This window comes from Talpa occidentalis, unplaced genomic scaffold (assembly GCF_014898055.3).
Source record: "Talpa occidentalis isolate TD23 unplaced genomic scaffold, MPIMG_talOcc4v2.1 talOcc4.4, whole genome shotgun sequence".
Classification (NCBI taxonomy): Eukaryota; Metazoa; Chordata; class Mammalia; order Eulipotyphla; family Talpidae; genus Talpa; species Talpa occidentalis.
The window spans coordinates 95,888,695-95,908,415 of record NW_023604295.1 but is presented as its reverse complement, the minus strand read 5'-3'; the positions used below and the strand labels follow the sequence as shown (position 1 = coordinate 95,908,415).

The 19,721-nt window shown below is 42.9% G+C and overlaps 1 protein-coding gene across 1 annotated transcript in view; it reads left to right on the top strand.

Moving 5' to 3' along the window:
• Positions 1-19,421, top strand: part of GRK7 (G protein-coupled receptor kinase 7) — a 33,157-nt gene extending 13,736 nt beyond the window's left edge. The window contains 3 exon segments of the mRNA XM_037525863.2: positions 11,007-11,281; positions 19,043-19,284; positions 19,287-19,421. Of these exon segments, the coding sequence (XP_037381760.1) occupies positions 11,007-11,281; positions 19,043-19,284; positions 19,287-19,378 (609 nt within the window). The 3' untranslated portion in view covers positions 19,379-19,421.
• The last annotated feature ends 300 nt before the right edge of the window (positions 19,422-19,721 follow it).

Sequence of the window (19,721 nt, the reverse complement as noted above, 5' to 3'; positions counted from 1 at the left end):
TCCTTCAGGCAGTTCTGGAGCTGGGCTGGCCCTCAGAGTTGCCCAAATGAAGGGGGCAGTTTGAGCAAGGCATTTCCCTGCAGCAGAGGGCAAGTCTCAGAGGGGGTGCAGCTGTGAGTCATCAGTCAATGTTGCCAGCCAAAGCTGGTTACATAATTCTTGGGGCTCATTGCAAAATGAAATGTGGGGTCTCTTATTCAAACATCAAACAAAAGCTTCCTCCTTTCTTCTATGCTCAAGTCAAGGTGTTTTGTTTTTTGTTTGTTATTAATGTTGTGCCCCTTTACCCTCAGAGTTAGTGGAGCCCCTCACAGACACCCAGGGCCCCACTCCACCACAGGACCTGAGGAAGAGTGTGCCTGACCCCTACCCTGTCTGCACCGGGGTAGAGCAGATATATGGAGTAGGGGGCAGGGTGGGTGGACAGACAAGCACCCATCTCTGGGAGGCAGGAAGGTGGCCAGAGACGGCACTGTGACTGACCCTGGGCTCAAAGCCCCTGGCACATGTTCATCGCTTCACTGGACTTAACTGACAAAGCACAAAGTTTGGCATTTGTCAAGACAGCCTGCACACAGCATTAAATGCCAGCACCGGCTGCACTGAGCACAGGGCTCTGTTCAACTGCCTTGGAGGTCAGCCTGGTCCCAGCAGCTGGGGAGTGAAGGCCAGAACCCCGAGAAGTGTCTGGGCTGAGTACCCCACAGCCACTGCAGGGCAGGGTGTTTCAGACAGTGGGAAGCGCCAGTGCAAAGCACCTGCTGCTGTGGGGAAATGAAGAGAAGCCAGCATATGAAAGCTCAAAGCCAGAGGAAATGTGGTTCACATGAAGCCAGAGAGGTGGGAGGGGTCAGACCAAACCCAGATGACAGACCATAAGAAGGACTTTGAACAGATTTTACCAAGGGGGCAATATGCTTAGGTTTCTGTTTTGAAAAACTTTCTCCCTCTGAAGTGAGCACAGGTCAGGTGGATGATGGTCATTTGTCATCTGGGTGAGAGGTGGTGGCAGCTCAGCCCACGGAACAAGCAGGGGAGCCAGAGAGCGCACACTGGATGAATTGAGACTTCAGAATGACTTGGGCCTACACATGGTTTGGGTAAGGGAGAGAAAGGTGTCTGGAGTGACTTATTAGTGAGGTTTCTCAGGAACAGACTTGGCCTTGAGTTCGACAGGAAACTGGGCAAATAAATGCCTGCCTTCCTGAAGCCCCAGGACAGGGAAGAGACCAACACGGTAAAAAGGCAGTGAGAACATAGTGAGAGCAGGGTTGTGGAGTTGGATGCATAGGCAGGGCACCCAGTCCACCGGGTCAGGGGGTCAGGAAGCGCTTCCAGTAGGAGATGGCAGCCAAATGAACTCACAAGGCAAATAGAAGGTAGCCCGGGGAAGAGGAGAGGGAGTAGGCCATCAAAAGGATCAGCATTAGTCAATGATCTCCACTGAGGGTGAATTTGCCACTCCCAAAGCCACCCAGGAATGTTTGCTAGTGTCTGGAGACATTTTGGTTGTCATGGATGGGGAAGCACTACTGGCACCTGTCGGGTAGGAGTCAGAGATGTTACTAAACATCTTACAATGCACAGCACAACCCTCTCACCACAAAGAATGATCTGGCCCATGTGTCCCTAACGCTGCAGTTGACAAACCCTAGCCTAGAGCAAGAGACCTAGGGCCTCAGTCATAGAATGGGGGGCTCTGTGGCTGTCTGGAGTGTGGGGTCATGGGATGGGTAGTGACAGAGGTGCAGCTGGAGAGTTTAGCAGATGTCAGGCCTTAGGGGACTGGAGGAGAAAGACGAGGGCATTTGAATCTGATGCTAAGAACACTGGGACCATTGATGGCCTTGAGGCAGGGAAGGGACCAAGTCAGCATTAGAAGGATGGCCAGAAAGAGGAGTTGAGATGAGGGTAAAAGGGGAGAGAAGCAGAGGATCTGGGAACTGGGCAACCCAGGGACCAGAAGGTTGCTGCCTATATCAACCTTTCGTTGTGTGTCAAGCTATCTGACATCTCATGTTGGAAGATCCAAGTTTCTGTTCAGATTAAGTGCCACTAATAAAATATGTCCTTTGGGGAATCCACGAAATGGAAGGAGCTCATGTGACAATCCTGCTTCTGCTTCTGCATAGGTTCACCCCTGGCTTGGAGTGTTGGCCATGGGGACAGTGAGGACCGAGGACAACCTGCACTCATTGCATCAAGCCATGTGGCTACCTTCTTCTGATTGGCACATATATCCACATAAGCTGGTCCTAGACCTGTACTTGACCCCAAACAAGTCATGTTTCATCTCTGAGCCTTGTTAATACCGCCTGGCTCTTAAGATTGATGAGAAGATTAAGAAACAAGGTAGAAAAATGACTTTTTTTTAAGCAGACAATCACTTGGTTTGCTCTCCAGAAGTGGTTGCTGATAGTTATTATATCGGAAGCTGAGCACCAGCCCTCCCCACTGTTGCTTGGCTTCCGCCTCACCTGACAAGCATAATGGCTGAGCCATGAGCCTTGTGGCTGCACTCTGTGCTCTAAAGAGGCACCAGAAACCCAAGGCTGCAGCCAGTGGGCAGTGGGCGAGGGCATAACTAGCTTCTGGGCTGAGTCAAATAGCCACGTGCAATTGTCTTGCTTCCTCACAGTCACAAGGAGCTACATTTGTGGTCTTATTCCCAGCATCTTGGAGGCATTATGGAAAAAAAGGCCTTAAAGGGCTACAGATAGATTCAGAGGGTCATGAAAGCATTGAGGAGCACACCCCAGTGAAAGAGTCACAGCTATTGCTCTTTGACCAGGTGCCAGGCCCATCTTTCAATCTGATGTAGTCTTAGTGGCTTCTGAGTTTTTCTTTTTTGTGTAGCCGCCTATGAGACAGCCAGTGCTAGGTTCACACCTATTGAGTTATATGCCAGGCTTTTGAGAGCCACTCAGTGTGTCTAACACTTGAATCTTTATGGGTCCTATGAGGTAAGAGCTGTGAGATTCAGAAAGGCTGAGTAACTGGCAGGAAGGCAGCCAGTTAATAATTGGTAAAACTGAGATCTGTCCCCCAGCAAAATGACCAGACTGTATAGCTGCAGAATGCATTATTGCCAGAATCTCTCTTTTGAATCCCCTGTGGGGCTCTCTGAAACAGGTGTCCTCCCAGGGATGTCAGGGAGAGCAGGAAGCCACTCTGGTGAAGCTCACTCTCCCTGCCCAGGAAGTGGCTGGCAGAACGAGATAGGTTAGGCAGCAAAAGCAGGCCCTGGTGCGGCCAAGCACTTGTAGTTGGGGAGGTTGCAGCCTGGGGCCCAGCACATGGGCGGAGCCTCTGGAGCTAAGTCCCCTGGGGTCTCAGGCTGCATTCCTCCGAGGTCTGCAAAGGCCACCACTTAAAGGCGCAGAGAAGCAGCTGGGAATGAGAACAAAGCGGCCAGGCCCCCCTCGGAGGAAGGAAGGAGCGAGCCCCAGGAAACAGCTGATAGCGCTAAGCTCAGCTTGTTTTTTTCCTCTGCTCAACAGTTCTCCTGCCACGGCAAACAAAAGATGTACATTCTGATTCCCTCTTCTGTTTGGATTGTGCTGTCGAGTGGATCTGGTTTGTGATGAGCCAGAGGGAAGAGGCATCCGCGGGCGGTTTCTTGCTCTGCTGGCCAGTGTGTTGGGCCTCTGCCACCAGGAAATGAACAGAGTTTCCTTTTCTACTTCTTTTTCTCCCACCGGGATCTTCAAGTCCAACCTAGCCTGGCCACACCAAGAGCAGACAAGATGCATATCTTTTAATGATAGAACTTAAGGTTGCCAACTTTTCAGAGTCAATAGGTGCTGGATATTTACCAGTGACCTTGACCTAGAAGGACCTGCAGGCGCATGCCACACACTCTTTCTTGTGGACATGTGGAACTATTAAGATGTGAGCTGTGCCTGCTCAGCTCACTGAAAGGCCCTTCCCTGTTCTCATCACTGCCAAGGTCACGGTTCACTGCCCTTCAGAGACACATGGGAGTTCTCAGAGTGCAGGATCCCTCAGCCTGGGCTCTGTCACGTGGCCCCACAAGGACAGGAGTGAGTGACAACTATAGGGTAGTGGAAGCCAGAATCTAACAGCTAGTGCAGTGCAGTGCAGTATCTGCACAGGGCCCCACAGATTGGCTCTGATCCTGCTCCCACTTAAGTGTGTCTACTTTCTTCAATGTCTACACAGCTATAGGTGACAGGTGGCTCTGAGCCTACAGTGACTAATAAGTCTCATGTACTGATTTTGGGTCATGGACTCTTGCTGCCCCCAGGGGGTGTGTGAGGGGTGGGGGAGTCAGTGAGGAGTGCAACCACTGCCTAGCTTCCTAAACCCTGTGAGGTCTGATGCTGGATGCCCTGCCCTGCTGGGTATACTTGTTTTGCCCGACCAGATGTTGACTATGCGGGTCTGCCAAAGGGCACTATAAAGCCAAAAGCAAACAAAATGAAGGAAAAAAAAAACCTCCACTAAGAGTTCCGCGGATGACGGCTGGGTGTTCCCTAAAGCCCCGAGGATGGCAGTGTTGGAGGTTCTGGTCACAGGAACTGAAAGTGACTGTTTTGATGGCCCCCGAGACTGATGTTCCAGGGCCCTTTGTGACCGCAGGAGTTACTGTGCCCTCGAGAGGTCAGCGTGGCCCGACCCTGCCTTATGCAGCTTGGCCGGCTCTCTCCTCCCACCCCGCTCTGAGGAGGCAGTTCATATGCAGAAGACAAATGGCATAAAGGGCAGGCAATTAATTTTTTCAGCTGGAGGCTGCAATGGAATTTGGGCGCTCCGACTCTGGCGTGCACTTTTAATTCCATTCTTCTCCTCTGTGAAATACCTCCACTCTTCAAGGAGGTTGTGGCCTTCAAAATTCCATCACTGACATTTTCTGTCTTTAGGGCCAAGAGGTAAAGTCAGTCCTGAAAATTATTTGGACTGAATCTAAGGCTGCCGTGCATGCTGTCTCCTGCTCTTTCCACTGCACCAAAGGGCTATAATGTTGTAAAGATTGCAAACCAATTCTTCATTTATTTCTGTGGGGAGGGAACAAGGTGGTCCCAGAGCATGGTGCAGGATCTGGTCACCACCTCCCAGCAGCCTCTGTGGGCAAAACAGCCCAAACAGCCCAGTGAGAAGCAATACATGGAGAACTTCTTGGGACAGGAAGGGGAGCCGTAGAACCAAGAATGGACCAAGACAAGAACTTAGTTCTTGGCGGATGGGGAGAAAGAAGGAGGGAATTTAGTCCTGAAGGGAACTTGGAGGGTAAGAAAAAGCCACTTCACCTACTTCCATAGATGCAGTGTAATGTAGTACTCAATGCACAGGTTTGTAGGTGAATGTGGAATGGGTAACCTGGAGCAAGATTTTAACCTCTCTGTGGTTCAGTTTTCAATTTGCCAAAATGGGGGATAATAAAATCTCTGTCACATGGGGTTATTAGCAAGATTAAACAAGAAATTCACATATAACACTTAAGAAAAAGTTTAGCATGTAATAATCAATAAGTATTGTCCATTGTTATTTTCAACTTTTCTCCCAGCATAACATAAAATCCTCTGCTCAAGACAAAGCATGTTCTCCACCCCTTCCCTCTTTTACTGAGCTACTGATATTTATCCAGTGTCCTGATTAGTGATTTGAATCCTTAACGTCACTCACCCCTGAAACTTGTTCATTGGAAGAATGCCACATAAGGAGCAAGCTCACAATAAATGTTAGTGACTAGAGCTTACCAATCACCACTGTCTGAATTAAATTATTTGGATGTTGTTTATAGTCTTGCGTCAAACCTCTCCCATCACAGCAGAAGAGACTGAACCAGGAAGAAGCTTTTCTGGTAACATATGGCCCAACTAAGAGTTTTGGAATAAAAGCCTACATGCAGAGAAACTTCAGCCCCTTCCTCACCTCACCTCCCAGAATGAGAACAAGCAGGCTGTCATGCTGAGGTGAGATAAGGATCTCCTTCTGGGGAAATTGAGCATCCTACTAGAAAAGGCTTCCAGATACTTGCTGGTAGTGTCCCCACTGAAATCACTTGGCAGTGTCACCCCACAGCAAAGACCAGCAGTTGACAAGCTTCTAGTCAAGTTTTGGTGCTGTACACTTATATTTCAACAAATCGTCAAACAGCATTTGTCATTTGAAAACAACCATCCAAAATTAAAGACAATGCCAAAACAAACAGAAGAAATAAATTTATAGAAAACAGAAATAATGCTGGAGTAGAAAAGTTTGGTTTTTTTTTTTTATGTAAGATTAATATCTTTTGAGACTTAAGGGAGGATATTACTTCCGTGAAACAAAAGCCCATAAAACAAAGGCCACTGTGAGAAGAGCAAGGACATTTAGGATTAACAAATGCATAAATACGTTTGCAAAGCAGCATGGATTAATCTCAAAAACATTGCATTAAAAGAAGTCACCCAAAAAGAATACCTATCATGCAATTTCTCTTGTATGAATTCCAAGAACAGACAAAACTAATCTCTTATAACAGAAATCAGAAAGTGATTGCCTGCGAAGTGGAGAGAATTGGCTAGAAAGAGCCACAAGGGAACTTCCTGAGTAGATGGGACTGTTCTAAATTTGTTTGGCATAGTATTTACTTGGATTTGTTAGATTGTCAAAATTTATCAAACTGAATATCTAAGATCTAGCTCCATTATTCTATGTTAATCATATGTCAATATAAGACATATTTGCAGAAATGAAAAAGTTCAGTAGAAGGATTGAGCCATCAGGTTCAGCTGTCAGTTTACAGAAAACACAAAGAACAGAAGAACATGTTAAATGACACCACAGGGATGGTCTTAGCAAAATCGGACTGTGGGAAGCTTGACAGTTTAGCTTGACAGTTTAAGTGGGTACTGAGGAGGGGAGAGGGGAGACAAAGAAGGAATTTACATATTCAAAGAGATTTAAGAGACATATCAATCAGTCATTTATCATATTGTATGAACCTTATTTACATCCAGATTTAAAGAAACTGTTTAGAGGACAAGTGTTTTTTTTATATATATTTTTTAAATGTCACATACATAGTGAGCATTATATTTTTATTTTGTAAAGATTTATTTATTTATGCATTGTATTAATTACTGATCATTAATTGCATTAATATAATTAATATATTAATATGTATTAATATGATTAATAAAGTACTGGTCATGAATTATATTAAATATTGGTCATTTTATTAATTAGCTTATACTCAATCATCAGAGAGCTAACCCTCTTGGAACTGGTGGCAATATCTTTTATATATTTCAAAGTAAACTCACTCCCCTTTGCCTCAGTCCTCAGCACCTTCACCTTGTAAGCCTCAAATCTCATATTTATGGCCAATCTATGTGCAAAGGAGATTGGTAGGTGGAGCACTTAGCCTTCTAGTCTCTATAGCAGAGGGATACAAGGGAAAAGAGAACCTGGGGGTAGGTTTTGCTACCTTGTCATACAGTGCTTCTTGATCTCATCCACATATCCCTTGCCAGCCTCTCCTGCCACCATTTCATCCCAACATATCTTAGATTCCAGAAAAGTCAAATCCCTTAAAGTTCCCCGATTCCATCTGCACATGCTCATTAACCTTCTGTGTGACATTAACCTTCTGTGCTCATTAACCTTCTGATTCAGCCCAGCTGTCACTGTTCAGTGAAGTATCCCCAATACACACACACACACACACACACACCCTCCAGCACCCCTATGCTTATTTCACACTCCCATTATGATGCCTTTTACCCTACTTTATTAAATTAACACTTTGACACATGTCTACCAGGCTGTTTATCATCAAGGGCAGGGGTCCAGGAGTTATATGTCTTGTTATCCCTAGAACTCACTACAGGACATGGCTCAATATTTATTGAATTGTGGACAGAAAATATCTAGTTACCATCTTTGCTGTTCTTTATTTAGCAAATGTTTGTTGGACATGCACCAAGGCTCTGGTGTCAGTTCCTGGTTTGGAGACTAAGGTGAGTTAAGACTATATCCTGGGTCTCAGGTCACTTTTGTCTGGCAACTGTAAAGCTGGACCCGTCGCCAAGACAACAGATATAACCAGGACAGTCCCAGGCAAACCGGAACATTTGGTCACCCAAATTATATATCAGCTTCTATGAAAACAGTAGTGCCGTGCTGACTCATGCTCAGCCAGTCAGACCCCAGTCACTTCCAGAATTTTCTTGCACTGGCCAATTACTACTCATTAGTGCTTGTTTTTCATTGTTGTTAACATCAAAAATTATCCACAAAATTAAATGTTCTTAAGAGTTTACATATATTATACCCACATGAAAAAACATAACTTAAGCAATTAGACATAAAATAATCATCTATGATCAACTAAAATACTTTCCTACCCATTTTGAAACTGAAATGCATATTTGGTGGGTTTTTTTATTTCCAAATTTATTTTTGATTCATGTTTTGTTTTTAATTTTTAATTTTTTACATAATTTTTCTATTTTTAAACAATATTTGTTTCCCTCAACCTCCTCAGGGAAATGCGTATTTGTAATCAGTGTGTAAAGTCCTTTACATATATAAATTTCTCAATGATAACAATAGACTATGGTCTATTGTCTTTATTGATGGGCGTTTGAGTACTCCCAGCTTGTGACCATTATGAATAATGGAGCTGTGGGCATCTGGATACAGGTTCCTTTTTCTTTCCTCTGAGCAATGTATTTGAGGTACAGACTCCAAAATAAAATAAATGGTTGAAGGGCAGGAGCAGTTGACAAGTCATATTTTCTATTGCTCTATGTCTTACTCTAAAAATCTCGGTCAATTACAAAGCACATCTGTTTCTCACATCTCTGTCAATAATTTATATTTTCATTTTAATGTGCAAACAGAAATTTATTGTCACTTTAGGGTGTTACATGGTTTGCATTTTTTCACTACTGCAGAGACTACATATTAAACTTTTTTTTTTTTTAAAGATTTTTTTAATTATTTATACAAGCCTGTGCACAGGCAGAAGCGCGGGAGGGTGAGAGAATTCACCAGAGCCAGAGCGGGGAGCAGAACAGGCAGACAGACGGAGGACACTGCTGAGGGGAGCAGCGGGCACGGCAGGAGAGGTCTGCACGCCATGTGGGACCCTTGCCGGTGGCCGGGGATTGAACCAGCGCTGCAGAGGCTTCGGGCAGCTTCGAAGCCCAACGCTCAACTGCTGCACCACCAGGGAGGCCCTACATATCAAACTTTAATCAAGAGACACTTAGTTTTTGTGGAAACATTGTAATGTAATTATAATGCATGCTTTAGATAGTCATTAAATACTTGTTGAATGAATGAATGTATCAATTCATATAAACAAAAATACAAACTGAAAGAATTCCTTAAATTTATATGAATGATCACAAAAAGAAAAATATGGCACGATTCCACTTATATGAAGTATCTAGAATAGTCAAACTCAGAGAGACAGAAGATAGAATGGTGGTTGCCAGGAGCTGTGGAGGGAAGTCAGTGAGGAGGTGTCCTAAAACAATAGCTTAAGTTTTGCAGAATGAAGAGTTCTGGAGATTGATTGCACAATGTAGATGTATTAAATGTGCTTGAACTTTACACTTAAAAATTAAGATGGTAAATTTTATGTGGTGTTTATTGTACCACAATTAAATATGTACACATAAGTATATCTATATCTAGCTAGCTAACTATAAACTTCTTTTAAAAACCTAGTGGTCACTTGAGTCAAGCTTAAGAAAAAATTCTATGCACTATTCCTTTTGGTTGGACTGGATTTCTCTTTACTGGATTTATCTAGCAGTAAATTCCCAAAACAACCAGCCCAAAGTGAAAGAGGAGAGGCACCCATTGTAAGTTCTCTGGGCCTTTTCTTTTTTTAAAAGATTTATTTATTTATGCATACAACAATTGGGGTGTAGGCTAGAGGTGCAGGGGTGGGGTGTGAAAGGTTTCACCAGAGACAGAGTCGGGAGCAGAACAGGCAGATCTACTGAAATACACTGCTGAGGGGAGCAGCGGGCAAGAAAAGAGGGATCTGCTGCACCATGTGGGTCAGCTCGCTGGCTGGGGATTGAACTCATACTGAAGTGGCTGGCCACAGCTTAAGAGCTTGATAGTGCTCTGTCTTTAACCCCTGCACCACCAGGAAGGCCCAGTTCTCTGAGCCCCTTAGAAAACTTGGAATTGTTCCTTTGGCCACATCCATGCCAATGAAGGGGATGTAGCCATCAAGGGGATGTTCAAAATGGAATGTACCACAAATGCTGCCACGGCAACATTATGTTACCCTGCATACAGTGGGCATTGTTGTAAACAAACAAGTAAAAGCCAAGATTCTTGCCCAGAGAATTAATGTTACATATTGAACAAACTAAGCACCTTAAGAACCAAGACAGCTCCCTGAAATGTGTGCAAGAAAAGGAGCAGAAATAAAGGAAGCTAACGAGAAAGATACTTGGCTCAGCTGAAGTGCCAGCCTGTTCCACCCAGAGCGACACACTGTGTGAGAACCCACAGGAGGAGCCTGAGCTGGGGGAACCCATGCCCTATAAATTCATGGCATGATAGGTATGAAAGCAAAATAAAGTAAAAGACGTCTGGACTATAAAAGAATCCTATCCACCCAATTTTCAATAATCCGTAAATAAAAAGCAGAGCCAGAATTTATGGGATCTTAGAGATAGCCACTTGAACTCTTCACATTAGGTAAGGTGAACAGACTTAGGAGAGGTGACTGTCCTGCAGGGCCGCCATGACCATCTTTTTTGTAATACGCTCCAGCCAAATCCTCTTTCTGTCCATTAATCGTAATGGATCATATGGCCCACGTGGATTGCACCAGAAACGTCTGGGAAAGTGAGGAATAGAATAGGCCAAACACAATAGGTTAACAGCATTGCCATCCCAACCTAATTAGAGTTCACGTAACAAGATACGAAAAGGAGAATGGTTATTGGAAGTCCATCCTCAACATCTGTTCCACTCACATTAATGTTTTTGTTTGGCTTTGCTTTTTGTTTGGGGTATTGCAGGCTGGAACCCATGGTTATATGGCACCTGAAATCCTTATGGAAAAAGCGAATTATTCCTATCCCGTGGACTGGTTTGCAATGGGATGCAGTATCTATGAAATGGTTGCTGGACGAACACCATTCAAAGATTACAAGGAAAAGGTCAGTAAAGAGGATTTAAAGCAAAGAACCCTGAAAGAAGAGGTCAGATTCCAGCACGATAACTTCACAGAAGAAGCAAAAGATATTTGTCGACTGTTCTTGGCTAAGAATGCAGAGCAACGCTTGGGAAGCAGGTAAATCACCACGTGATGCAGATAATTACTGATGTCAGCATTATCCAGAGGGATTTGGAGACTATCTTGAATTAATGATAAAGCCTTGGGATTAAGTAGTAGCATTATTTTTCTTTTATTATTTGCCTGTTGTATAGGTCAGTATTGCCGATATCTTCAAACATTATGAATACTTGATACAATTTATAAGATATATTTCAAACTGAAAAAGCAAAGTACAAAACAATATACATTAAAAGAAGAAAGAGAATACATGATTCAAATACTGGTGTAGACTATTTCAAGGAAAATAAATAAGGAATGTATATGATTGTTGCCGCTATGAAAGGAAATTATAGGCTGGTGACAGGGATGCAAATGAGGATTTCATTATATAACCTGATTATCTTTTGAATTTTGAACCATGTGAATAAATTATTTTTAAAAAGTTATCAATACTGATTGTCCCAGAGCTAGAAAATTCTTCCCCTTTTAAACATCTTCATAAAATATCACCAGTCAACAGATATCTAGTGAGTACAGATGATTTTGCCAACTATATATAGAGTAGAAATTAGTTTTGAGAACCTTCATGTTTTACTGCTTGCAATGAAATAGTAAGATAAAGATATTTTGGAAGGGAAAAAAAAAGCAAAGTTAACCTGTGAAATGACCCTTAGCAGTGGGACACTGTGTTACTTAGGGAGAAAACCAAAAGTTTTAGAGCCACAAACATAGCCACATTCCAGCTCTGCTATATACTAGTCATTTTACCTCAAGCAATTGAATTTACTGAGTCTCAGTATCCTTATATCTGTAATGGGCTTCTATGTATGATCGTTTATGTATTAACCTGACTAGGCCACAGTACTCACATATATCATAAAACTTTATGTTAGATATTTCTGTGCAGGTTTTTCTGAGGTGAAGAACATATAAATTCATAGGCTCTGAGTAAAGCAGATTACAGTCCATAATGTGGGTGGGCCTTATCCAATCAGTTGAAGGTGGAGAAAAAGACTGACCTCTCAGGAAGAAGAGGGACTTCTGCCAGTAGACCCCCTCTGAACTTAAACTTCAACTCTTCTGTCTCCAGCCTAACAGCCTACCTTGTGGAATTTGGACTTGCCATACCACTACAATGGCTTGAGCCAATTCCTTAAAATATGTAAACCTCCCTCTCTATTTCTGTGTTTGTGTGTCTGTGTCTCTCCATATATGTATACATACACACACACACACACACACACACACACGAGCTGTCAGAGAAGAAAAACCTTTCCTCTACTCTCTTAGGTTTGGGAATGAAAGCCTGCAGGTTAAAGCAAAAAAGAGATTAGCAAGAGAAAAGACAGATTTTTATTTGTTCCCATGCATAGGAGGTCACAGAAAACTGTGACTAGGAGATGGTTAGAACTGGAGGCTTCTATACTATCATAATAAAGGAGGAGGTGGGGAAGAAAAGCACACTTACAGGATAACAAATGACTTCTTAGGTATGGTGGGGAGGAAGGACGCCTATGCGGAAATAAATTACTTTTAGGAAAGATAAATGGATCCTTGGGAGAACAGATAGGAGATGTGATAGCTTTGTAACAACTCTATTTAGATGTGGCAGTGCTAATTTCTGTCCCTGGTGGTAAGAGGCCATCGTCCCTGTTTCTAAAACTGAACCTTCCTGGGAGATGATTCATCTATGGAGTTCTTTTGGGAAGCTCTGATTTTAAGCAAATAAAGGGAGGTCAAAATTTACATCTTGGACTCTCAAATGTCATCAGCACAAAATGAATTTAAATCCATGGGGTCCACGTTGTGCTTTCTGGACCCCTTCAATATTCGGTAGGTTCTGTTTCTCTGGGAAACACTAACTAATACAGAGGGATATTTTGGGGTTTAGATACAGTTTGTAAATTTATATGTAATATATGTTAGGAATCATTCAATAGGTGAGAGCAATTATTATTAATGTTCTAAGGGGAATATCATATAATTTCACTAAGCTATGGCTTGAATGTCTTAAATTACTTGGATAAAATCTTCAAAATCTAAAAACATCTACACATATAGAAGTTAGAACCATAGAGTAGTATAACTGATTTTTAATGTCACACCAGAACTAAGACAGCTCAGTCACTAACTCTTCCAGGCGGTCACAGTGGAGGCTCTAGAACAGGCTGTCTTAGCTCAAAATATTTGAGCATGGAGCTTTTCATTTCTGACCTGACTTTTTAAAGGAACCAAAAAATGCACTGGTAATAACTTTCAAAGCTTGGCAGATAACCAAACTATGTAATGAGTATTTGAAAGTATAGGGTACTCTACATTTATGTGAATTAAAATGTGAAACTGATTTTTCTGTGTAGATTCCAACATTGCTGTATTAATATGTTCAGAATAAAATGTTATGGTAACAATTGAAAGGATATAAAGAAAATCATCCCATACCTCTCTGGGTTCTTCAAAGCTGGCAAATCATCACATGCGCATCAGAAAGACTGATAAGAGAAAATGCCAAAAAGAAGTTTCATAACAACATGTGCACTTCCTCTATACATGGGAGAGACCCAGGAAGGCCAAGTAACCCACCTATATGGCTTCAGACACCTTCTTAAATAACCTCAGCTAAGACAAATGTCTTGAGGGGAGGGGAAAAGTTAGTTATGGGAGGTTATCAGAGAAGACAGGGTGAGCAAAGGTAAAACTACTAAGCAGATTTAAGTTCTGCCTTCTCCAGCGAAAAGAGTGAAGGAGATCAGGTCTTCCCAATACAGTGAGGGAGAAGCCTTTACAGAGAGAGATTTTCCCCTGCATAAGTAAATGTCTCCTTCAAAAAGTCCTTTCTATGAAACAAACCTTCTTCCATAGAAGACCTTCTTTCGGGGTGCTAGATTTTTGCTCCCCTACACAAACAAACCCCAAAGTGTCCATGACTCAAAGCTAAGGAATTATTTCTCATTCATACTAAGTCCAGTGTGGGATCACCTACTCTGCAGGGTATCTTCCTCTGAGCACAGATTCAGACACTTAGGCTGCTTCCATGGTACAGCTTCATTGGCGCCAGTGCCTTCCAGCTGTCATGGTAAGAGAAAGCTCAGAGAACCTAAGTTTTTCAGAAGTGACCCACTTCACACATGACTTCATACACACTCAGGCCCTGCCCCGCACGCAGGGTGCTGGCCAATGGTGTACCCAGGAAGGAGAGAACTGGATACAGTGACCACAGACCATCTCTGCCATCCAGGCTGTCGAGGGCAGGGGGTATAAGAGGGCACAGCAACAGTGGCCGAGAGTGGGAGAAGTGAACTGTCTCTCTGGACAGTTCCCAAAAGGGAATGTCATCCACATGGTGTGCTTGCTCAGTTGTTTATAAGTACACTTTAGGTATATAAAATTAAATATTGGGGACCTCCCTGATGTTACAGGGGGTCTCAGCACTATGGAGCTATCGGCAGCCACTGAAGCACAAGTTGGATCCCCAGCCAGGGAGCTACCCACCTGACACAGCAGACCTCTCCTGGCTCTCCTACTGCTCCCCTCAGCAGTGTATTTCAGTCAATCTGCCTGTTCTGATCCCCACTCTGTCTCTGGTGAATCCTCTTGCCCCCTGCACCTCTGGCCTGCACCCCAGCTCTTAAATGCATAACTAAATAAATCTTAAAGAAAAAAAGTTAAATATTGACAAACTTCTTCAGGAAAAGCCATCTTCAAGCCCTGGATCTTTGCTTGAAGCTAATCCATCAAGCAAAACCTTTTTATAAGGCATCTGTTGTGATGACTGTTTTGAATAAAATTGTTTACAACATTAGTGAAAAGGCATATAAAAACCAGCTGTTCCATGAAATAGAAAACCTTCCAACATTTTCATTCCAACTCTCTGTGTTTTTAAAAAATTCATTCATATACGATAACGTTTGATTAATATAGCGGGTGTCCTCCAGAGCTGCACCATGGCCCCGTGTGTCCTACAGCCGAAAGGCCAGGTCCCCGCCCCTCCAGCTGTTTTCACAAGCATTTGAAATAAATTAAAACTCTTTCTTCTTTTACACATCCCTGCAGAGGATTTTCTCTTTGCCCTCCTGGGTCTGTGAGCTAATTTTGCAGAGAAGTCAAAAGCTTTCCAGAGCATCTCACGGGAGCTCCAGGTAGTCAACTGTGGTGTTTCCGATAAAATGAAAGATAAAGACCTCTTGGGTATGTTGCAAGTTTTATTCTGATTAGTCAATGCAGCAGAATGAGAACAAATAATCACAAGTTTCTGACTGAAGTGCTTCGCCAACACCCAATTTCAGGCCAAGACCCACTGTTCCAGGCAGACCAAACCCCACATGTCATCTCGTGTATGGGCAGGTAGTACATTTTCTTCATTATAAGAAAATCATTGTACTTCGGTGTGTGTTTTAACACAAGAGCCTCTGTTCATGCACTGACAAATATCCTGCTCCTGCAAGCAGGAGTCTTCCTGCTGCTGCTAGTTTGGCCAAAGATGCTTAATTAAGCAATCACCTCTCCTATTTGTCCCAAGTGCACTGGGTGTTAATGGGCAAATGAGCCCTGCTGGGGAAAGATTCAGGAGCAAAATAAGTTTCATGCTATTTTTATTTATGGAACTGTAGTCACTAATGCAGAAGATCAAAGTGATCAGCTCTGGATGGCCCAGAAATAAGAATAGGGGCCTCCCTGTGGTGCAAGGGGTTAAGACACAACCTATAAAGCTATTTGCAGCCATGCAGCATGAGTTCGATCCCCAGCCAGGGAGCAACCCACATGGCGCAACCCACAGACCTCTCCTGACTCACCTGCTGCTCCCCTCAGCAGTGTATTTCAGTCAGTCTGCCTGTTCTTTCCCCACTTTGTCTCTGGTGAATCCTCTCACCCTCTGCACCTCTGGCCTGTACCTCAGTTCTTGTATGCATAAATAAATTAATCTTTTAAAAAAAAAGAAATAAGAATAGAAGGAATCGTGGTTGGAAAGCCTAGCCTTTTGAGGTTAGCTCAGCAACGCCAACATTTATTGGGAAACGGCATAAGGAACATCTAGTTGGGGATGTTAAGGAACACAAAGACGGTTTTACAATAGACCACGGTTCCCTTGCTATTAGTAACGAGTTGCAAAAGGGCTGTGGTCAGCCCTCCCGATGGACAAGGTGAGGCCATCCAGGCCTGGCTGCTTGAGATGTTAACTTGGAAACTGTTCATCCTGATATGAAGACTGGCCTGGCAAGTTTCCTGGTCTAACAGAGTCCCCAGGTGCTCTCTGTTTATTAAAGCTGCACAGAGTCACTTTAAGGTGTCCTCCTGACCTCTGGGACAGGGTGTTCATGCTTGCCAGCAGCAGCATCAAGGTAGCACTGGCACCTGGGCCCAGTCCAATTCCTTTGTTCTCTTGGAGACACAGGTCTGACATTCATTCTTGATCTACTTGGATGGAATGGTAACTCAATCTTTGTTCTACCACATTTACAAATATCTCTGATTCTTCCTCCTTCCCCCAACCCCAAGAAAATCCCTCTGATACCTTTAAATAGTGAATGTTGCCATGTAAGTTGTTATGCCTCAATAAGCCTAACTTGTTTTAAAAATCCATCCTCAAAGCTTCAACTTTGAAGGAACCCTCCCCAAGGCTTGCACTCTACAGGATGGAAGGCATGGAGACATTGGTCAGTAAGTTCTAGTGGATGGCAGACCTACATTTTCCTTTTGTTACCTGTTGGAGGCTTGGTGGCTTTTGGAAGAGAAGAGACACATGTAGTATCTCATGATGTCCCTCTTCATATCTGTCTTTTATTTGGGTCCTAATAGGAAAAATCCAGGAATTCTGGAAGGGGTAGAACTGAATCAGAACAATCTAGGGAATGGCTGGATCACACAGGCCTCCAACTGAGTTTCTATTTAATATAGTTATATTTGATTATGATTCTTTCCTTTGAAAAATATAGCTGTATTTTCTGGCTTTCTCAGATGCATAGCTATTTATAAACATGTGGTTCAAGATGCAGTTAAAACAAGGTTGTTGTGATAGTTGAATATGGTCACATAAATGAAGAACTTAAAGTGTTAGGCTGAGAGAAGATTCTGAATAACCGTAAGTTATTCTCATTATTGTTATTATACTGCATTTTTGTCTCTAATCATCTTACTGGGTGGAGTCAGCCACTGTCATCACCTGACATAAGGGAAGTCTCTGAAGGGGATGTATGAGAGAATATCTTCAATCCTTTTCTTAGAACCTTTTTGATTACAAGAACAGAAAAAAAGAAATATCAAGAATGTGATTCATTTTTATTGAGATGGATTTATGGCAGAAATAGACTTCTTCCAAAAAGAAGACATTTCTTACTCAGACCACTGTAGTTATTTACATAAAAGAAAAAGGAAAAAATCACTTGAATTTGATGTGACAAAACAGCCACCTCTTTATTTTTTTAAACCTGGAATTACAAAGAATAAAGAAGTGGTTCCCAAAGATCCCCACCTCCAGGCTTCCATGTAATCCCTTTCCTTAAGGGTGGTCTGGACTTACTGACTTGCTTTTAACCAATAGAAAGTAAGTGATGAAATGTCACTTCCACTATGGGCAGCCACTGCAACACAAGTTTGATCCCCAGCCAGGGAGGTGACCCACACGGCACAGCAGACCTCTCCCGACTTGCCCGCTGCTCCCCTCAGCAGTGTATTTCAGTCAATCTGTCTAGACTGCTCCCCATTCTGTCTCTGGTGAATCTTCTTACCAGCCCCCTGTACCTCTGGCCTACACCCCAAGTCTTGTATGCATAAATAAATAAATCTCTAAAAGAAAAAAAAAAGAATGTGCCTTTTGTAACTAGATGTCTCCCCCCCATGCCACCCCCACCCCCACGCACATCATTTGCCTTGGGGGAGCCAGCTATAATTTTATATGGCAAGTGCATTGTGAGAGGCTATGACCTGCCAATAACCGCATGAGTGAACTCTCAAGCAGATTTCCAGCCCTCCTACAATCCCACTCAAACTTCAGATGAGACCACAACCCTCACCAACATCTCTACTGCAACATCTTAAGCAAGACCTTAAGCCAGAAGGAGCATCCAGTTAAGCTATGTCTATTTTCTTGACCCACAGAAACTGTGAGAGAACAAATGTTGTTTTAAGCCGATAAATGTTGGAGCTGTTTGTTCATAGCAATAGGTAATTAATACAAGAAGTTACACAATTGGGAACATACAGTTTCCCCCTAATTGTAAGGTAAATATTGAAATAATTTCTAGCATAGGAAGGAAAGGTTGATAACAAATAACATTGAGCACTGAATGTATTATACTCATTAGTGCGACTGAAAATTACTGATGAATTTTTTTTTAAGTCTTTAAAGATTATTGTGGCAGGTAGATGAGAACCCTTAGAAATCCTAAAATATGCCTACCTTATTCTATGTGACCAGAAGTCAGAGCAAGAGGTAGTGACTGGAAGTCACAGGCAAGTAGGTTCTGGCCTCACTGAATTTTCCTGGTGTTTGGATGAAACACCGAGAATAAAAGTCATGTCAACTACCTAACTCAGTAAAAATTACAGTTACATGAGAAGGTTGTCTATGAACAGTGAAAATGCCACTGTCTGTTAATGGTAGAGTTTGGGTATGTTTTTTAAGTTGCTGTTTTTCAAAATTATTCTTTAAGTCAACACATTGTCTTTGCAATTAAGATGAAACACAATGTAGGAGAGAATGCTACATGCTACTTATAGTTCAAACATTTCCTATTTTGGTTGGTTACTGTGGCTCAGGCTGACAATCTCCTTTCTTCACAGAGAAAAGTCTGATGATCCCAGGAAACATCCTTTCTTCAAAACCATTAACTTTCCTCGCCTGGAAGCTGGCTTAATTGAACCCCCATTTGTGCCTAATCCTTCAGTGGTTTATGCTAAAGACATAGATGAAATTGAAGACTTCTCTGAGGTTCAGGGGGTCGAATTTGATGACAAAGATAAGAAGTTCTTCGAAAGGTTCGCAACAGGCGCTGTCCCCATAGCGTGGCAGGAAGAGATTATAGAAACGGACTGTTTGAAGAACTTAATAACTCCAACAGGCCTGCAGGTTGTAGGGGAGGTAACTCACCCAAGTCCAGCGTGTGTTTGTTGTTGTAAGTTGTTCTCTCTACCAGACAGACAGCCGGAGTCTCAGCTGACAATTTCTCTGTTGTTCCGAACATGAACATCTGTTGAAAGAGACCGGACCAACCAATTACAGAACAGTCCAAAGGACAGGAGAGCGCTCTGCTGGTAAACCCTTCCTTCCTTCCATCCTTTCTTCCCTCCTTTCCCTTCCTTCCTCTCTCCTTTTATAAAGATGAATAAAGTCTCCATTTTCACTGAGAACTTAGAAAAGGAACACTTAGGTTTATTTTGATAAACTAAAAAGAAGGAGCCCTCCACCATCATGTCCCTGAAAATTACGCAGTCTTAGGAACAGAGATTGGAACTTTGTGGT